The sequence below is a fragment of the Mustela erminea genome, chromosome 8, assembly GCF_009829155.1.
Source record: "Mustela erminea isolate mMusErm1 chromosome 8, mMusErm1.Pri, whole genome shotgun sequence".
NCBI lineage: Eukaryota > Metazoa > Chordata > Mammalia > Carnivora > Mustelidae > Mustela > Mustela erminea.
This window is the reverse complement of record NC_045621.1, coordinates 28,768,348-28,788,405: the sequence shown is the minus strand read 5'-3', so window position 1 is coordinate 28,788,405 and position 20,058 is coordinate 28,768,348. Positions and strand designations below refer to the sequence as shown.

At 46.8% G+C, this 20,058-nt stretch overlaps 1 protein-coding gene across 3 annotated transcripts in view; it reads left to right on the top strand.

The window, feature by feature from the left end:
* Positions 1 to 20,058, top strand: part of NHEJ1 (non-homologous end joining factor 1) — a 78,057-nt gene that overhangs the window by 38,805 nt on the left and 19,194 nt on the right. Inside the window, exon 6 of one of the 3 annotated variants that reach the window (XM_032354839.1) lies at positions 1,523 to 1,646. The exons of the other annotated variants lie outside the window; for them this stretch is intronic. Coding sequence (XP_032210730.1) covers positions 1,523 to 1,646 — 124 coding nt within the window. The remainder of the gene's footprint in view (positions 1 to 1,522; positions 1,647 to 20,058) is intronic. 3 annotated transcript variants of the gene reach the window in all.

Genomic DNA, 20,058 nt, shown 5'->3' with positions numbered 1-20,058 from the left:
TTTCATTCTTTGTCTTCCAGGCCTTATAAGCATTACGGCTTGTGTAGGGCTTTGGAGCGCTTATGCTGCTGTCGTCTTAATATTAAGGCGACCTTCTGTCTCGACGCCCCGAGGAAGAACATGTCACCTGCTTGGGTTGGGCCAAGGCATTCCAAACAGAAATCAGCATGGGCACGTGGTCTGCTTAGGGACTTCTCTGAGAAGACCAGGCCACCAGTTGGTGAGGAGAGAGCAGGAGCTGACTGAAACAGTATTTGACTAGAATCCTGTGTGGGGCTGCATGTTGTTGAATTTAGGCAGCTTGAATTTCGTCTGGGAGAGGATCAGCAGGGTCTCACAGGTGGAGCTGTGTGTAGGAGGTCAGGGGAACCCTCGCAGGTAAAGTGTCCTTGGACACATGTGTTATAATTGCTGGATGATAATCACTTGTCCCATTCAGGCTTTATTAGTTTTTTTTGTTTTGTTTTGTTTTGTTTTTCAGAGATCTACTGAGTACTGTGTGTTTCTCCTTAAGAATATTTTGCCTTTTTTTAATGGTTTTTTTTTTTAAGATTTTATTCATTTATTTGACAGAGACAGAGATCACAAGTAGACAGAGAGGCAGGCAGAGAGAGGAAGGAAAGCAGGCTCCCTGCTGAGCAGAGAGCCCGATGCAGGGCTTGATCCCAGGCCCCTGAGATCATGACCTGAGCTGAAGGCAGAGGCTTTAACCCACTGAGCCACCCAGGCGCCCCAGTATTTTGCCTTTTTTAATTTTTATTTTTTTTAAAGATTCTGTTTATTTGAGAGACAGAGAGAGAGCATGAGCTAGGGAGAGAGGGGCAGATGGAGAGGGAGAACAGGCTCCCCGCTGAGCAGGGAGCCTGATGCGGGGCTGGATCCCAGAACCCTGAAACCATGAACTGAGCCGAAGACAGATGCTTAACCAACTGAGTCATCTAGGAGCCCCATATTTTGCCTTGTTTAAAAAAAATTTGTTTTTAAGATTTTATTTGTTTATTTGACAGACAGAGATCACAAGCAGGCAGAGGGGCAGGCAGAGAGAGAGGAGGAAGCAGGTCCCCCGCTGAGCAGAGAGCCTGATGCAGGCTTGATCCCAGAACCCTGAGACCACGACCCGAGCCGAAGGCAGAGGCTTCAACCCACTGAGCCACCCAGGCGCCCCTAGAAAAAATTTGTTTTTAAGTAATCTCTGTACCCAACAGGTGGCCCGAACTCACAACCCTGGAGATCAAGAGTCATGTGCTCCACTGACTGAGCCAGCTGGGCACCTCAAGAATATTTTGCTTCTGAAGGTGCTTGGGCACTATTTTCCTAGCCTAGAAACCTCCCTGTCTGAGGCATTGATTTTCTTTGGTTGAAAACTCGGTGGGAGGAGGATCTTGAGGGAGTCATAGACCCACCGGCTCTGTTCAGGGCTCCTCTGGTCAGCTCTGGCTCTTGCAGGGAGAGGATGGACTTTCTTGGGGTAATAAATGAGTGACAGTCTTGACTATGGTACCTCTCATTTCCCTTTTTCCAGAAGCGTGGGATAGTTGAAGCTACTGTCCGTTCTGGCTATAGCTTAGTGGGTCTGGCAGGGAGTCTTAGGCTCCTCCTGGGAAGGTCTGCGAGCTCAGTTTCTCTGTGGTTTACAGAAGATGGAGGTAAGACCTATGGAGGGGAGTCACTCACTGCTGGGAAAGATGGGGTGCAGTGAGGAGAGGCTATCTATTCACGTTCGAAAAACAAGAGCTTTGGAAGCCCAGGGTGGCAGGACCCAGAGTCCCTTCTGCAGGAGAACAAAACCATAGGAAGAGAGTTATGGAAATTCAGTGATTACATTTTTTAAAAAATTCTTGGATCGGAATTCAAGGGAGCTGGTTCCCCACACGGAGTCTCATTTCCCCACTTTCTTCCCGTTTTCTTTCCTGTCTGTCTCCCCCTCCCCAATCTGTTTGGAGTCTGCTCCTCAGCACATATTCGGGCACCGAATGCAAAACATCTCCCTGCCTTGTGACCACAGAGACTGCAGCGTTGGAAATTCTTCCTGAGTTGCTGACATGGTCGTGCTGTACATTGCTTCTATTTTATGGCACACGTTTAACAATATAAACTGTGATATATTAAGGTAAAACATTGAACAAGCGAAACAGAGTCAGAAGATACGAGCGACCTGTGTTTGGTTAGCAATGAGGAGGCAAAGGGCTCTCAAGTCATCCCTGCCTGCTGCTCGCGCCGTAAGGGACAGACACTCGTCTCTCCTTTTAAGGTGTAACGGGTAAACAGCGCACCACGGAAGGCGGCAGGAGCTCTCTGGGACCCCCGGTGACGAAGAAGATTTTGGCAAAATCTTTTCAAATGTTTTTCCTAGTATTTTTATCTGAAATACTTAGATGTCGTGATTCCTGGTGGCACAGATGCAAGGATTTGGGGGAGGGTTGTTTTCGTGCCCTACTATATAGAGATTGGGTCCAGACTTTTTGTGATTATTATTATCGATTGTGAAAGCCATGAGTATAAGGAAAATATAAAGGAGGGTGAAGACATCAGAGGTTTGGAACAGAACAAAGTTACCCAGCATCTGTGATGTTTGTTCCTTAAAAAAAAAAAAAGTGGGTTGCCAGAGATCAGCTTTCAGGGAAATAGCACTGATGAGTCCTTTCTCCCCCTTTGTATCTGGACCTTTGAAGCTGGCGGTGTAGCTACTGGGGCCAGTTTCAGCAAGCTGGCCTCCCTGTTATCTGTCAGCCAGGGAAGGATTTAGTCCTCTGCCTGTAGGAGGCTTTTAGCAAGTTCAGGGGCAGAAGCTCAAGTTCCCCTTCTGACCCCTGGCTTTTTCTTCGAGAGACTGCAGTTCATTGGGTAGTTCGGAGTGGAAAGGTGCATGGTTAGCTGGATCGAATTAATAAAAATAATGACATATCTGGGTCAAGTTTATGGTCAGCCCAGTGCTTTCACTGACATTGTCTTCTTTGGGTTCTGTCTTTGTAAATCAGAGTGAGGTTTCTGTATCGTTGCGCCTATTTTATCGATGAGAAACCCGGGGTCTGGAGTTTGCCAAGGCCACATAGCGAGTAAGCAGCAGAGCCAAGACTCACACCGGGTCAGTTTAGACGCTTCCATTAGGTTAAGTTGGTCACCTGGTCTTCTAGCTTATGACTCTTGGTTTGACCAAGGGCCAGGGTTCAAAAGGGTAAGCTCCCCAGTGTTCCCTCCATTCTGTTTCAATCTCTGTCATATTTCTCCCTATTTTTAGCAATTCCTTTTCTTTCTGACACTTCCTTTTTCCTCTCTCTCCTTACTTTTCTGATGCCCCCCCCCCCACACCCCTCTCACTCCCCTTCAGAGGCTGCCTTATTTGCTTTCTTAGAAATTCCTCTCGCAGGCTTTTGGGAACTTTGACCTACCTGTAGTCACTGCCTTTCAGAGAGTGTTTAAAACATCTCCTGCCCCTCTGATTCATCCCTCACCCCCAAAGCACGGCCTCACCCCATCCCGCCGTCGTGCCGGCCAAGCGCGTGGGGCAGCTGTGGTTAGTCCCATTTATAAAACTGGTAAATATGGGACCGGTTTCTGTCCCCTCCAAAGGTCAATATTTGTGCAGAGTTTAATTTTAACTTAACAAGCAGTTGTTTTCTGCAGCTGCCCTGGTGTGTTGTGTTGTGTGTGCTCTCCTTCCCCCCTTCCCATTGACTGTGCGTGTCTCTGTGTGTGTGTCTGGATTCCCACTGGAGGCTCGGGGCTGGTCTTCAGAACCTGCAGCCCTCGGGCCTGGCCAGGCTCCGTCTCGTGGAGGGCATTTGGGCTGAAGCCGGGGGGTGGGGGTGGGAGGGTGTGTCTAGATAAAGGGCGGTGGGCCGAGCATGGGGAGATGGACATTTTCAGGGGTCTGGGGACAAAGAACACCATTCAGTCTTCAGGAATCCTAATGTATCACCATAGCTTCCTTTGCAGGAGAGATTCTAGAATGTAGGATTTGAGAGAAATGGTCCCTTCCTGTAAAATCTACACTGTCCCCTGCTTTGCTTTTTGAGGAGTGTTAGACCCATATCCTGGGTGCTCATGTAGGCAGCTGCTTCTTGAGTTGGATGAAGGGAATAGGTAAGATAATCTCGTGATGCCTCTTCCCACTTCTACTACCCTGTGATTTTATCAAGAATCATAACGCATTGGATTGTATAGCGAGAGTAAATTCGATTCCAGTTTCTAGCTTCAGAATCATTTAAAAACTGGTTCTTGGGGCGCCTGGGTGGCTCAGTCTGTAAAGCTTCTGCCTTTGGCTCAGGTCACGATCCCAGGGTCTTGGGATCGAGCCCTGTAGTCACAAGTGGGCCCCCTGCTTAGCAGGGAACCTGCTTCTCCCTCTGCCTTCTGCTCCCGTCCACCTGCTTGTGTGCTTTCTCTCTCTCTCTGACAAATAAATACATAAAGTCTTCAAAACAAAACAAAACTGGTTCTTGAGCTAGTCATTTTCCCCCTCTGGCCCTTAGTTAAGGGGCTAGGGCCTTTGCTCCTTACAAGGATTTTGTGTGAATGGATGAGATTTTTATTTAAAAGAAATCTGAGCTGTTTAAAGAAAGAGAAACACTTTACTACTCGGCTCATCTTACCCACCCGTGTCTCCTTTCATCAAGCTGTATCGGTTTTTTCTGCTTGTGAGCATGTCCCTGGCTAGGACAGTTGAGTCTGGCAGGCAATCCGCCCAACTCCTCTGAACTGGAGAAGGAGAGCCTCTGAGCACCACGGTGACCACCGCCTGGCTCTTCCTGGAACACACTGGGCACAAGGCCCTTCACGCTTGCTGGTCCCCCGGCAGAGAATGTTCTTTCCCCAGATATCCTCATGGCCGGTTCCTTCTCTTCCTTCAGGAAGCTGAGGACTTCCGGGCCACCCTATCTAAAATTTCATCCCCACCTCCAGCCCCGCCCCCACCAGCACTTTCTGTCCCCCCCCCCCACCCCGCCCCACTCTGTTTTTCTCCTTAGCGTTTATCACAACCCAACATGCCACAGATTTTACTTTTTTATTAGGTTGTTTTTCCCCTGTGAAGGCATAGATTCTCGATGAGGGCAGAGGATTTTGTCTGTGCGTTCAGCGCTGCCTCCCCTGTGCCCCTAGAACAATGTCTGGCACATGTAAGCTCTCGAAACGTTACTTGTTGACTACATGGAAGGAAGGAAGGGAGGGAAGGAGAAGTAGGCTCCCTAAACTGATGGTTCTTCACAGCGGGTATGTGACCCCTAGGGGAGGCAGCCAGGATGCTTTTCAGACGATTCCTACCCTTACCAAAAAATTTCTGATATGTGCTCCATCTCTCCCCGGGGTGGCGAAGAACCAGGGCATAACGACCCGTAGTTACTGATGAAAATACGCGGTACGCCTCGTGTGTGTTGGGTGGAAGAAAGTCGAGAACCACTGTCCTCCGCCAGCCCCACAGGCCTGTCCCTCCGGGCCTGTGACTCGCACACAACTCTCCCGGCCAGGAGGAGATTGGTTGTTTCTGTCCCCTTCCCCACCTTCCCCTACCTCGTCTATACCCCCAGCCTCTACCCTCCCTGCCCCTCCCCTTTCCCTTCTTCTGGGCCAGACACCCACCCGCCGTAGTCGGGACACAGAGAGCCCTTGACGGCAGCAAGCGCTTCTTGTGACATCAACCCTGTGGCTTTAGGGGGAAGGCTGTGGCTCCAGGTCCCCAAGGGAGGGGGCTGTTTTCCTCTTCTTGATCGTTCACGTTGGTGCCCGTCTGACTTATAAACTTTAATGGCCAGTTTTAAAGGTTACTGCCATGGGGCACCTTTGTTGCCAGTTTTAGTTTTTTAATTTGGAAACTTTTTTTTCCCCTTGTGGTCTTGGGAGGAAAGATTTGGGGCCATTTGGGGCTGGGAATTGGTATTTGTGGGTGATGATGAGATAGCTCAGCAGCGTTCTGGTTCTGGCTCCAATAACCAGAATCCTTGGCATGTTACCCACTGGCCCAAAGGAACCCCAAGTCAAGAAGGGGAGGACTGACACCGAGATGTGTCATCTTGGGCAGTCATGGTCAAGGTTATATAGGGGGCTGTGAGTCTGTTGGGCTGTCTGGGATGAGAGGTAAGCCTAGCTTGGGCACTGGGGCGCTGGGCAAGGAAGGACAGTTCACACTCTTACTCTAACCTGTTAACTCTCTCCTCACTTCTGGCCCCAGCCCTTTGCTCTCAAGGTGAAGAGTAGATAGGTTTCACTGGGATGGACACGAGGCTTCAGATACAGAATTAAGAGTCAAGGATGAGGCCTGCTCGGGGTGGCCCCAGTGTACCACAGACACGGAACTGACAGAGAAAACCTTGCTGAGTCTTTTTGCCAAGTTTTTGTTTTTTTGTGTGTATGTCCCTTGTGCCTTTAATTAAAAAAAAAAAAAAAAAAAAAAAAAAGAGGAGCTTTTCTCCACTCAGGATAACTTCGCAAAGTCCCATATGTCAGAAAATAATCACTGCTCATCTTAGAGTCATCTCCATTCTTAAGGGGAAATAATGTTATATAGAATGATACACAGATAATAGCATGTTGGAATCAGAAGGAATTATTTAGAGCATCCTAAGAAACCCATCCTGTTCAGGGCTCTGTCTGAAACTTCGTCTGAAATTTCAAATGTATTTGGTGGGTGTTAGAAAAGAAGTTTTGGAAGCTTAATGCTGAGCACACCCCCTCCGTGGGTACCTTCTTTTGTTGCAGAGTAGTAAAACAAATAAACGGGTAGGTCCTCCAGCAAAGAGACCCCCAAACAGGGCAGGCATCCCAATCTCCAGATACTTACACATCAACTAAAAGAGATATGCTCTTTGCTGGACTGTTCACAGTGTCCTTGGTGGCCAAACCCATATCTTCCCTCTCTAGTATTTGAATGGGTGAGCCTGAAACTGGGATTCAACTTTGGATGAACTTGAAGAATTCAGGAAAGGATGCCTGCTATTGAAGGAGGGGATAGCACAGCTCTCCAAGATACACAGTCTGAGGGCAGACCCTCTGGACGGTTCTGGTACCTTCTTCAGGACCTATAATATAGGGTCTTGGATTCAGATCCCATTCCTGGCTGTTCTTCCTGGGCCGGACAAAGCCGGATTTGCTGCCTTTTCCCTGTGTTGCAAGGGCGGGGGAGGAGATGGGGGGGATTGGCTCGGGGCTGGGCCACAATTAGTGACCTGGAAGCTGGGCTGGGCACCCAGAGGCTATAAATAGAAGACATGGAGCAGTCGCTGAGCGGATTCGAAGCCCAGCCAGACTAGCCGCGTTTCAAGTGGTCTGGGTGGGATTTTTTTTTCCCTCTGTTAACCATTTGTACATCTGGTTTCCTCAGTGTTGGTGGGGGCAAAGGAGGGTGGGGTAGTGAGCAGAACCAAAGGTTCATATATGGAGTCGCTTCTTGGCTAGTTTTGCCATATGTGTGTCTTGGATCTTCTTGGGTCCTTAGGACTGGAAGGGCCTTGGGAATATAGGAACGGCAGCTGCTGGGAGCTAACTCTCAGAGGAGGGCGTGTGGGGCGGGAAATGCACGAAGGGATGCTGGGTGTTCCTGGGCAGGGACAGAGCACAGTGTCACACAGAGCACCGGATCTGGGGATAGCCTGGGACTTACATCTCAGGATCCTACGGAACAGTCCCCTTGTTACAGCCAAGCCCAACCTCCTTCCTCACAGTCATTTGCCAATTCTCGCTTCTCTGGGACGGTTCTGCTGCCTGCCCTGGATGTGAGGACGGAACACTCTGATTTGAGGTGGAGTTCTTCCACTTATCTCCGTGTCCCTGGACATATTATTTAAGCTCCCCGGGCTTCTGTTTACTTCGTCAGTCAAAGAGCAGTTTCGATGGGATATACCTCATGGTTCCTTCTAGATTTTATGACCCCTTCCATTGATTTCAGTCGGGCCATTTCAGCGTTTCTTCTTCAGGAAGAAGAGGTGCCTCTGCCAGGAAGCCTTCCCAGAATCTTATCTTCAAGCTCTTACTATGCAGACCATTTGCAGATAGATATGCAGCCTATTTTTTTTTTTTTTTTTTTGCTGCATATGTCACGTGTTGTTTTGCAGTGATTTTTGTGCAATGTGCACGTATTTCTGTTTTGTCTCTTCAAGTAGATTACAAGTTCTTTGAAGCGGGAAGCCGTATCTTCTCTATCCCGCCTGCTCAGTACTTACCGTGAATGTCATAGGCACTGTTGGCATCCACTGAGACTTCCTGAGAGTGGGCAGGCAGACGTGCAGGAGAATGGGGAGAAATGCATGTGTTTTCAGCAGACACCACTTTTAGAGGTGGCTTTGTTAGAGTAAAACGGAAAGCAGTGAATGAGGACCCAGAAGGGAGATATCATGGGTTTTACAGAATGGCGGGGAAGGGGTTTGGGCCCACCGCTGCACTGATTCCCTCCTCCCCCTTTTCTCTTCTCTTGAAGATGCTTTTCCCTTACAGGTGAAGTACAAATCCGTAGTTGGGTTTTTTTTTGAGGGGCGGGGTTTGGATACTGCTTAGTAACACGGAGCTCGGGGCTGCATTCTGCAATGCGGTAAAAGGGCTTTGTGTTACAGGCGTGGGCTTTTTGTTTTAGGTTTTGGGTCTTCTCACCGCAAGATTCCATCAGTTTGTAGACCTCCTTTTGGCCTGACAGTGAAGGTAATCACACTTGTTGGTGTCTGTGAAAACGTACGTGACGGTGACGTGGTTGTTTGAGTCCAAGGAGAGCAGCGTGTCCCGTGGTTGGCTTTCTGGTCACAGGGCTTTGACCTTCCATGCCACGTTTCATCCTTTCCCCTACTTTCAGCCCTTTGGCGCAGGCTAAACAATTCCTCCCCTCTTGGGTGTTTACTCTATCCCAGCGTTAGCAGAAGATTACCATATGTGGTCCCAGACGTCACTTAGGCCATCTGCCCCGTGTGCCCCTCATCACTGGCTCCGTTTTCACCCTGCCCTCCCCCTCCCCACGCCAGCTTTGTTCCTCTTCCTGGCACTCCCTCAGACTTATCTCGGCAGCTCTGGTGCCCGAGGGCCCGAGGCTGAGTGCGTGAACCAGGCAAGTCTTCTCAGGCCATTGCTCTGTCTTCAAGGCACGCCCTCCAGCCCCAGGATTTGAGGCAAAGAACTTTGTTTTGTTGGTATCTTTCTTTCGGTTCATTCATATAATAAATATTTATTGAGCATCTATTAGATGCTGGCTTTTTATTAGACACCAAGAGTGTCATTCTGTTTTATTAAACTTAGCAGACGTTTAAGTAATGACTGTTTATAAGGCATTATGTTAAAAGATGGGGTTTCCAGAAGCACCAAATCCTTCAAGAACCTGGCCCTTAAGGAGCTTATAACCCAGTGGAAGGGTCAGACACAGCAATACAGAGTACAAACAAAAACAAAAACAAACTGAACTACAACATAATGCAGAATGAAATGAGAGCAGATACAGATCTGAGTGATGGGCTTTGGAAGCCAAGAATGAAAAAGGTTTAATTCTGGCGTTTTGGAGGAGGTGGGGTTGCGGGGAGTGGGAAGGGAGCTCAGGGAAGACTAAGAAAGAGAAGATATTTGTGTGGGACCTTGAAGGATGAGAATTTCCCTGAGTAGAGAATGTGAAGAAGGCTATTAGGCCAAGTGAACAGCATTCCTTCTTTCTTTCTAGAAATGTGTTTTGTTTTGTTTTGTTTGGGGGGGGGGGCGGGGAGAATGGGAAAAGGGCAGAACAGCATTTATTCCTCCTCTGAGTATTTTTGAGTGCCTACTGTGGGTCAGTCACTGTGCTAGAAGCAGGGATGGAACAGTGACTTAAACAAAGTCATTGCTCTCATGGAACTCACAGTCTCCTGAGTTGTCGCGCTGAATGTGGCATTGTTTTCCTCTGTCCGTATTATCATTTGCCATACTTCTAACTGTATTGAGTCCTTTGAACTAAAAAATATGATGGCTCTTAACTCTGGGTATTGTCTTCTCCTTATTCGGTGCCATCTACATCCTTCTAGATTGCTTCTTCTGAGCCAGGTGAGTAACTGAGACTAGATTCCATACAAATCTTAGGCAGTCGTAACCACTGATACTTTTGATAAGCACCCAGTGTCACTGGAAGATTCTGAGGCATCTTCTATTTTCGTGTTATTTTTATTTTACAACAACATACTGGTGAATTCTTTGAAAACTGATAATCTGTGCAAGTAACAAATGGTAAACATTAAACTAGAAAATGCAATTACCCAGAATATCTCCTTCTCTAACAAGCAAGTGATTGGCATTCATGATCATGTTTATCGTGGCTGCATCTGTCCCGTTGCTTTCAGTTACTATGCTGATTCTCAGGGCCCATCTTCTGCCCAGCTGATGTATGTTTCTGTTTTACTCATGGTCTCCTCATGGCTTTAAGCCATTTTAATTTGGTCAAGTTAAGCCTTTCTTCCCAAGTCTGCAATTGCCTTTGCCTCAATTCTAAGAGAGGCTGACAGTAGGAATGAATCCAAAATTCCATTCATTTTACATTCACCACATCTGGGTTTCTTTTAGCATCATTTTCCCCCTTGAGAACATTTTCAAGGTTCTCCTAATTTTCTAGTTTTTTTTTTTTTTTTTTTTGGTGGGGGGAGTGCCTTTTGGAAGATTACTCAGAAGTTTCCAAGGACTGATTATCTAGTCTTGAGTCTATTTCTGCCTGTTCCTACCTTCTCTGCCCCCTCCTCTAGTTTAGTAAAGTCATTTTCCTTTCCTGTCTTCATTTACCGTGTAGGCATCTTATCCTTGAGACCCGAATTCTGGGTAATACTTATCCTCTGTTCCCCTTTGTTTCCTGGGGGCCACCCTTGATTCTCCGAAGAGTAGCTTTGGGATAATCTTGCGTTCTTTTGTAAGGGTGCCCTCTAGATAGAGCAGCGGTTCATCTTCATGTCTCCCCATTTCATCTCAGTGACCCTCATTCTGTCTGTTGTGGAGATTTTGAGCTCTACTTCTGCGGTCGTCAACACGGTTCTCAACCACTAGGGGGCACTCTGTTTCCCTGCGCTCTATGGGCCCAACTGCGGGAAGAAATCGGCCATTTCCTTTAGACAGTCTGTATCTGGTCCAGCACCACCACATTCAGCCCTCCAGGTTGTGGACTGAGCAACTCCAAGGAGCTCCATTCACATTAAGTATGATGCCCCTGAGCCATGCAACACAGTGGCCCTGCCTTTAGTTCACCCAAGTCAATGTCAGGATTTTTTTTAACTTTAGGCAAAAGAGAACCAAAAATACCAAAATCAGACCCCCCCCCCAAAAAAAAAGTTTAGGTGGGAACAAATTCTTTCCCACACTGTCTTTACATTATTCATATAGGTGATGCAAGTTCTGTTGAACAAACACCTTACATATGGGTGCTCTGCCGCTGGGCAGACTTGGCTTTGAATCCTGACCTCACCAGCCACTGCCTATAGGACATTGGTTGAGCAAGTCACACTGTTGTCTACATGGGGGCTTCAGAGTCAGGTAGTCTGGATTCAAAACATTCAGTTACTAGATGTGCAACTTCAAGAAAGCTACTTCAGTTACCTGGTCTCAGTTTCTTTTTGTGGAAAAAGGATCTATCCGTGCCCTCTACGGAGTTTTAAGAGCTCAGGAAGATAGCCTACTTGAGTACTTTTCATGGTGTGGCACACAGTGAACATTCTAGAGTATTGGTTATGTGTCTAATGATTATCATCCTCAGATATCTTTCCATTCAGCAGTCAGTATATTTAACGAAGATGCTATCTTTTTGGTTCCGTGTGTCTGCATATAAAGGAATCCGAAAACAGTTCTCAAACTGACATATTATCCCCCACCAAAGAGAGCAAACAGAACAAAATAGCGTTCACATTAAAGCAAGGATGAGATCTTCTTCTGTCAGTCAGCAAAAACAAATCAATTATTGTATCTTTGGCAAGATTATGGGGAATTGGGCATTCTTCATACAATTGTAGTGGGAATACAGATTGATACATTATTTTTGGAGGGCAGGGTTTTTTGGCAGTATCAGCTCTATCAGCTCTATTTTTTTTTTAATTTTAAAACTTTATTTCTGCAAAGCCAATCAACAAGTGTTGGAGGGGGAAAGTGTAAAAGCTATTCTTGCATATTTGGGAACAGCAAGCACTTAGTTTGAGAAAATAAGGACTTAAAATAGTTGAATCAAAGGCAGTACCCTGCTACTTGTATTTTAAAACAACAGTGATGTTCTTTCTTAAACAACATTCCTTTCTTCCCTAAAAGCTACAATATGATACAGTACGCAATAGCTCACTTGAAAGTGCTAGAATCAGAAGGTAAAGAACACCATATGCCAACCTACTTACATTTCCTACTATACAATCCAGCAGGTAGGAATGTGATCTGTAGAATTAGTAATGTGTGAACACTTGTGCACGAATATGTTGAAAGCTGTGTTGTTTTCTTTCTTTCTTTCTTTCTTTCTTTCTTTTTTTTTTTGAAGATTTTATTTATTTGACAAACATAGATCACAAGTAGCCAGAGAGGCTGGCAGGCAGAGAGAGAGGAAGGGAATCAGGCTCCCCGCTGAGCAGAGAGCCCTACATGGGCCTTGACCCCAGGACCCCGGGACCATGACCTGAGCTGAAGGCAGAGGCCTCAACCCACTGAGCCACCCAGGCGCCCAGCAGTGTTGTTTCTAATGGGGAAAATTGGAAACAGTTTAAACTCCCTTTGTTGTGTAAATATGAAAAAATTGTAGTTTATCCATACAATGTAGTACAATGAAGCCTTTAAAAAAATGAGGTTGATCTATATGTAGGTCATTCTTGAAAAGACAGCCATCATATACTAGTAAGTGACAAAAAGCAAAATGCATAAGAATATATGCAGTTTGGTCCCATTTGGGGGGAGAAGACACCTCTGTACATGTATATTTATATAAGAATAGAAAAAAGTCTGGGGAGGTACACACCAGATTGTTCACAATGGTTACCTCTGAAGAATGGGTTTGGAGGCAAAGTGAACAGCATCTTTTACTTTTATGTCTACAGGTCCATAGTGTTGAAACTGAAATGTTAAGGATTATCTAAGTGTTAAAAGTCAGAATGTCATTTTGTAATTTTTTGAAAAGGAAGAAAGGGTAGTGGATAAATTTACCCAGCTCCAATTCCTTATTGTGATAGAGTTCTTTGCTGTTTCTTAATTTGATTGATTCAGCTTCCCCGGCTTCCTCATCCAGGTTCCCTTTCTTAACCCTGACTGGCTTGGGGTGATTCTCAGTCCATCTGGGAATTCACCACATTCTGATCCTCTTCCAGAGCGTAAGCACGAGATCAGGTCTTCTGGATTCTTGGCCATGATCCATTGCTTCTTTAGAGGTCTTCCTCCCCTCTTAGATCACCCTAATTTTGAATCCCCCAAGAAGGAAGGCACTTGCCTGATGGACCACAGAAATCCCACTTAGGGCTTTAGGCCTATCTGCATGAACCTTACTCAAGCTTCCTTCTTCTGGAAGATTTCCTTAGCTCCCAGGTTTTTGAAAACCCTGTTCTCATCTCTTGATAGATGTGTGTCTGTTTGGTTGGCTTCCTCATATTAAAGCTGGTGCTGTTCTTTGGGGAAGTGAAGGTGATCCTCTTGTTCTAGACCACGTCTAGCCTAGGGTTGGTAATTACAGTGTGACTGCTAGTGACATGCACCCTATTCCCGGCAGATTTGTACCTTCTGTCCACCTTCTTGCTAAAATAACAGGAAGCTCCCTTCTCTTGTTTTGAAGATGTGTGTCCACTAAGCCACCACTCTCCTTAGTGGACCTCCTACCAGGTTCCACCTTCCAGTTTGAGGGACACGCCTTGCACTTCCCTCTGTCTTCTTTTCCCAGCCTTCCCCAGTTCCTGAACCCTTCCACTGTGCCTTCTGGAACTAATAGTGTATCATCAGCAAAATTGCCTTTATGTTTAGTCTCTTCTCTGAGCACTCCTTCCCCTTCTTGCTCACAAACCTGGCTTTCACAGAGGATATTTCTTTATCTGCTGCCCACTCACATTGTCCTCTTGCCCCTGAATATGGTGGTGGGATATGTGTCTTCCATGCTTCTCATTGCTGCTTTCTGACCGTTCTCCCTCCTCTTCCCTAAAAAGCCCAGTTTGGGCTCTCTGGTCAGAGTATACCCGCCAGTATGCATTTGTTGTGGTGTAGTGACTCTGAGTCATTGCCATTTGTTTCTTGAGGACTTTAGCTCCTGACTCAAGGCCACTTTCTCCAGTCTTCCCTAATTATCTTGACTTCTGCTCTGTCTCATTCACTGATTTTCTGTGGTCATACTCTAGAGCAATGCTTCTCAACACAGGGAGGTTTTGCCCACAGGGAACATTTGGCAATGTCTGGAGACATGTTTGGTTGTCATAACTTGAGAGACACTGCTGGCATCTAGTAGTCGTGGGTAGTGTCCAGGGACACAGCTCAACACCCTATAGTAGGCAGAATGCCTTCCAACCCCTGCCTGCCATGGCCAAGCGTTGTCTAGGCCAGAGTGGCTGCTGTTTAGAAACTCTGCCCTTGAGTCCATTCTAGACCTTGTCATGGCTAATAATGGCAACCAGTCCATCATCTCAATTTTATATGTCTTACTTTCCAACCACTTCTTCCTCTTACTCTTCCAACTGTCTTTCTCTACCTCAACTCAACCTTCCTTGAATCCCGCAGGGACCTCCAGTGCATTGATCTTACCTTCCTTTTTATTGTCCTGGCTCCTTTGATGTCCTGCTTCCCTTCTTTACTCCGCTTCTGTGGTCAGTCATTAGAATCACTTCCTTGCCTGTGTTGTCGACCCGATTGCCCATCTTTTGTTTATAGGTAAACCTAACTTTTTGGCCTCTTCCTAGCTGCATATATAGCCAAACATGGTTAGTTCAGGAAACAACAACAACAACAAAATAACCATAACAGTCATGCTGACTGCTTCCATTTAAATTCTTGATGTCCTACTCCTGATTTTGGCTCAGGTCATGATCTCAGGGTCATGAGATTGAGCCCTGCATCAGGCTCCAAGCTGGGTGTGGAGCCTGCTTAAGGTTCTTTCTCTCCCTCTCCCACCAACTGCCCCCTGCCCCTTTCTCTATTTCTGACTCTCAGCAGAGGAATGAATAAATTCTTGACCATGAACCTCAAATGTACTCTTAATACCGCCAGGCATTCTTGTTGTAGTTCCCTGACCCAGTCCCTCTCCCATCATTTCACACCTTCTTCTCTTTCCTCAAGCCACCTTGACCCTGCTTCCTGTTTTGCTGGGAAAAAAAATAAGAGTCATCAGAGGTGAACTTTAACAGATTTGCAGCACTGCTTCTACTCCCTGTTAACATCTGTACCCTCATACACTGCCTTTCTACCTGTTTGCATGGAAAAATTCACCATCTGCCCATCTAAAGGCAGTTCGTCATTTGTGCATTGGATTCTAGGTCACCTATCAAGGAAATTGCTCCAGTAATTCTCCCTCTCTAACTTTTTGCTTTCTACAGGCCCATCATATTAGCACACAGATGGGCTATTATTTTTCCCACCTCAAAAAACCTCCTCTTGATAACCCCACTTTGCCCACCAGTTACCAGCCCGCTTCTTTGCCTGCTTTCCTATGGAACTCTTTACAAGAGTTGTCTATTTTCATTGTGTGCAGTCCCTCACTTCCTGGTCTCTCTTGAAACCATTTCAGTGGGGTTTTGACTCCTTATCACTCTCCTGAAGTTGTTCTCAAAAAGGTCAAGACTGACTTTCTCATTGAAAAATCCAGTAGTTCTTGGTTCTCCTCTTATTTGGACTACAGTCAGCCTTTCATACAGTCGGCCAGCCAGTCCTTCTTGACACAGTTTCTTCATTTGCTTCCAGAGATGTGTACTTTACTGGCCTTATTTTCTATTTCTATCCTCTGTTTCTTCTTTGCAATCTCCTTTGATGTTTTCCTTTTTTCTGTACCAAGGCTCTTTGTTTTCCAAGGTTCCATCCTTGGTTCTCTTCTGTTCTCTACCTGCCTTCCCTCTGTTGGTGATTACATTTAATCTCATGGCTTTAAGCCATTTTTATGCCTGTATCTCCAGCCCAGATCTTCCCAAACTCTAGACTTGTGTCTCCAGCTGCTTGTTCAATATTGCCAATGGAAAGTCTGATAGACAATTCAAACTCAGCACATTCAAATGGAACTACTGATTTCTCCCGCTCTCCCCAGCACACCAATGCCAAGCACGTTCCTCCTTTAACCTTCCCTTCTTAGTTGATGGCAACTCTGTCCTTCCACTTATTTGAGTTAAAAAGCAATTTGGGGTCATGTTAATTAACTCTTATTTCTCATCCAGTCCATCAGGAAATTCTGTTGGCTCTTCTTTCAAGATAGACACAGGCTCTTCTTCTGCTTCTTCCACCTTGATCGGAGCCATCTTCAATTTTTGCTCAGATGACTGTCGTAGACTCCTAACTTGTCTCTGTAACATCCACTCTGGCTCTCCTACAGTCTCTTCTTAACTTGGAAGCTGGGCTGACCCTTTGAAGTTCTAAGTTAGCCACTTCTTGGCTCCAAACCCTGCAAAGGGTTCCCGTGTCACTTCAAGTAAAAGCAGTCCTCACCATGGCTGAGGAGTTCCTGGATATCTGACCCCCGTAGCTTCTCCGGCCTCTCCTACAATCTCTTATTCCCTTACTTCCCTCTAGACCCATTGACCATCTTACTGTTCTTTCAGTACCCTGTGTACACTCTCACCTTAAGCCTTTGCACTAGCTGTTCCCTCTGTTTCCAGCACTTGTCTCTCAGACACCCATGAACTAAATCTCTCGGGTCCTTCTGATGTTTGCTCAGATGTCATCTCGTCAAAGTCCCCCTCCCCCGCCTGCCCTATTTAAAATGGCCATCCACCCCTCCATCCCTACACTCCCAATTCCTTATCCTACTCTTCTTCCTGCCCCCACTCCTCCCCTTGGCACCCAACATTCTTTAACATACTATTTTTTATTAGTGATCTTTCAGCACTAAAATATAGGTGCCACAGGGCAAGAATTGTTTTACGTTGTGTTCATTTTTGTAGCCAGGAACGGTACCTGGAATACGGCAGGCCCCAGTGCCTATCTGTTGAATTAACGTCCATCTAGTTTTTAGGCATGGTCACAGAGCACGGATGACTGACAGGTTGAGTCCCATGAGTAGTAATTTCATCTCTCCAGCACCTTGTATTTACAGAATCTTTCTTGGCTCATTACCAACTCTTCTACCTCGTCAGGGGGCCCCCAGCCCCTCCTCCACCTGGGGGACTAGTCTGGCAAAATTCTACCAACTTTATACAGTCGAGAGTGACCAAAATAGCAAGACGTTGGTCCTCTCACTTTCCTCCCACCCTGAATGATTTAGAAAGAAAGAAATCTTAGAGCTCCGTGTTTCCTTTCCCAAATGACCCTTTCTCAGTTTGATTCCTTGATTTCTGGGCTTTAGGATCCTGTTTTTGGAAGTGTTTCTGGATGAAGCAAAATGCTTTGCCTCCAGGAACGCCTGAGTAAGTATGTCTCCACTTCTCTCCCCTAATCTAAATTTTGATTTACTGAGCCTCTTACCTTATGGCAGCTTCTCAAAGCTTCTCTTCTTGGGCCCAACCCAGGTGGAGTTGAACTGGTACATTCATAGCTTTTCCCAGGATTTCTCTGCTTTTCTGCCTCCAGGACTCCTTATGACCTCTGTGAACATATTTCTCACTTCCTGTCTTACTTCCTTGAAACCTGCCCCTTAACTCCTTTCACACTTTTCTTTCTTTCTTTCTTTTTTTAAATAAAGATTTTTATTTATTTATTTCTTAGAGTACAAGAGAGAGCACAGGCAGGCAGAGTGGCAGGCCGAGGCAGAGGGAGAACCAGGAGCCCAATGCAGGACTCAATCCCAGGACACTGGGAAGGCAGCTAGCTGCTTAACCTACTGAGTCACCAAGGCATCCCATCACACTTTTCTGATGGCATTTTAAATTTACTTTTTTAAAAAAGAGTTATTTATTAATTTTAGAGGGGGGCAGGGGGGCAGAGGGGCAGAAGGAGAGGGAGAGAGTTTCTCAAGAAGACTCCGCTCTATGCACGTAGCCTTACATGGGGCTCGATCTCACGACCCTGAGATCACAACTTGAGTGGAAACCAAGAGTCAGATGCTTAACAGATTGCGTGCCACCCAGGCACCCCTCTGACTGCATTTATGATGGTGCCCACCTCCCTCCTCTCTGAACTAGATCCCAGGTTATTAGGAATTTGATTTGAGAAGCTGACTCCTGCTTTCGATGTGGCTACCCCTATTCACTGTTGGCTCTTGTTGTGGTGGGGAGACTCTTCCTGAACCAGATCAGGCATAGGCACAGGAAGCAGGCAGGGGCTAAAGGGTCTGCGTAAACTAAGGTTCCGATTGTGTGGGGAATGAGCCGCATGAAGGCCAGCTATGAAGTGACCGTTAGGAGTAAAGCATTGTGCCCACGTGCCAAGAGCTGCAGTGAGTCACTTTAGCACTCAGGGCTCTTGGTGGAAGATATGCCCCTCAAAACCTGGGAACCTGGCCTCCTGGGCTAGCCGTCTATGTGCTGCCCGGTCTCTTTTTATCATGGTTGGCTTTTATTTCCTTGCCCTTCTCTGCTTTATTCTCCCACAGATCTTACAGAAGCCACTTCAGTAGTTAGACACAGTGGAAGTAGAAGTGGAGGAGAGCGGACTGGGCCAGGTGTTTCCTCAGCCTTTCTCCCGTGTCCATGACCCTCCTTCCCTTTGGAGGTAGGGGCCGATCCAGTCCCTCGTCCCTTGGTCCTTCCTTGAGAGTCTCCCTCAGGTGCCCTTCTGCTCCAGCTAGTGGCCTTCAGAGTGGGATTGCGCTGGGGGCTGTTGCTCCCTGGGGTGGGAATCAGAGGGAATAAAATTTCTCTCCCACCCTCTTCCTCTGTTTTGGTGGGTTGGAGGGCCAAAACCTTGACAGTTAGTGTTTTATTATCAGCAGGTGTTCAAGATGCCCTGTAACCAGAGCCTAAGTTCGGTCCTTCCTTCATGCCCTCACCTGGAGATGAACCCTGGAGTAGCTCTTCTGTTCCCTAGGGTCAGCCTGGTGTCAGGGCTGCCTGTCCTCCCTCGCTGAGCCTGAGGATGGCGGTTTAGCAAACTCAGGGGGAATTTTAAACCCACAAGGTTATGGCTTCCTGCAAGGAAGGGGGGAGTGTATCAGTAGGAAGCGCTAAATGAGGTAACCAGGGCATCCTGTCCTCCTCAGTGAAACCTAGATCCGAGAGAGTGTGAGATGTCATTCCCTAGAAATGACCTTAGAGGACATGGACAGTAGCCAGGAGAGACGACAAGGAGTGGAGAGAAGTCCTGGGCCGAGGGACCGAAGTCTCAGGAAGCAGGTTTGAGCCTCAGGCCTGATCTCATCCATTTAGGATGATTTCCTCCCCATCAGACCTGTCAAGACCTGATTCCCGCCTCTCTCCTCCTCCAGACCATGCCTCCTGCCACCCACCCTCTGCTCCCCCATAGTGTGGCCACACTCCTCTTCCGAGTCGAGCTCTGACTTGAAGCTTATCTTTCAACCTCCACTTTTGTCTCCCTGCACTCCTCCTCTCCTGGTAGCTCCTTAGGCCCCACTCAGTTTTTCCTAGGCAGTCACTGGATTTTAGAGTCCTCACTGGGGGAGGACACTTGGAGGTCATGTCCCTCCAGGGCCCACCCAGCCATGACTTTAGCAGGTGCCCTGTTCGGAATGTGTATTTTGAGTTAAACTGGTGGCCAGTGACTGGGGCCTAGCAGTTGAGCTGCTAGCCCTTCAGCTTCCTAACCAGCAACCTGCCAGGTTTCTTGTCTTTCTGGAAAGTGACTTTGTATCCAGACTTTTTTTTTTTTTCTAGAACCTCAGGTTCCTTGGAATCCCCGCCCTTCCTTAGACTCAGAGTCCAGAGGGCCAGGAACTGGTTCAAGTCTGGAGAGCACATCCCTCAACGGACCTGTGTTCTTGGACTCGGGTAGTCACTGCAGTTGTTGCGTTAAATAATTTTCACGTTTTCACTGGGGTGTTTGATTTATTCTGGTTTTCACTGTGTCTTTTAAGCTATTTCCACTATAAAATATTTGGTACCTATGAAAGAAAAT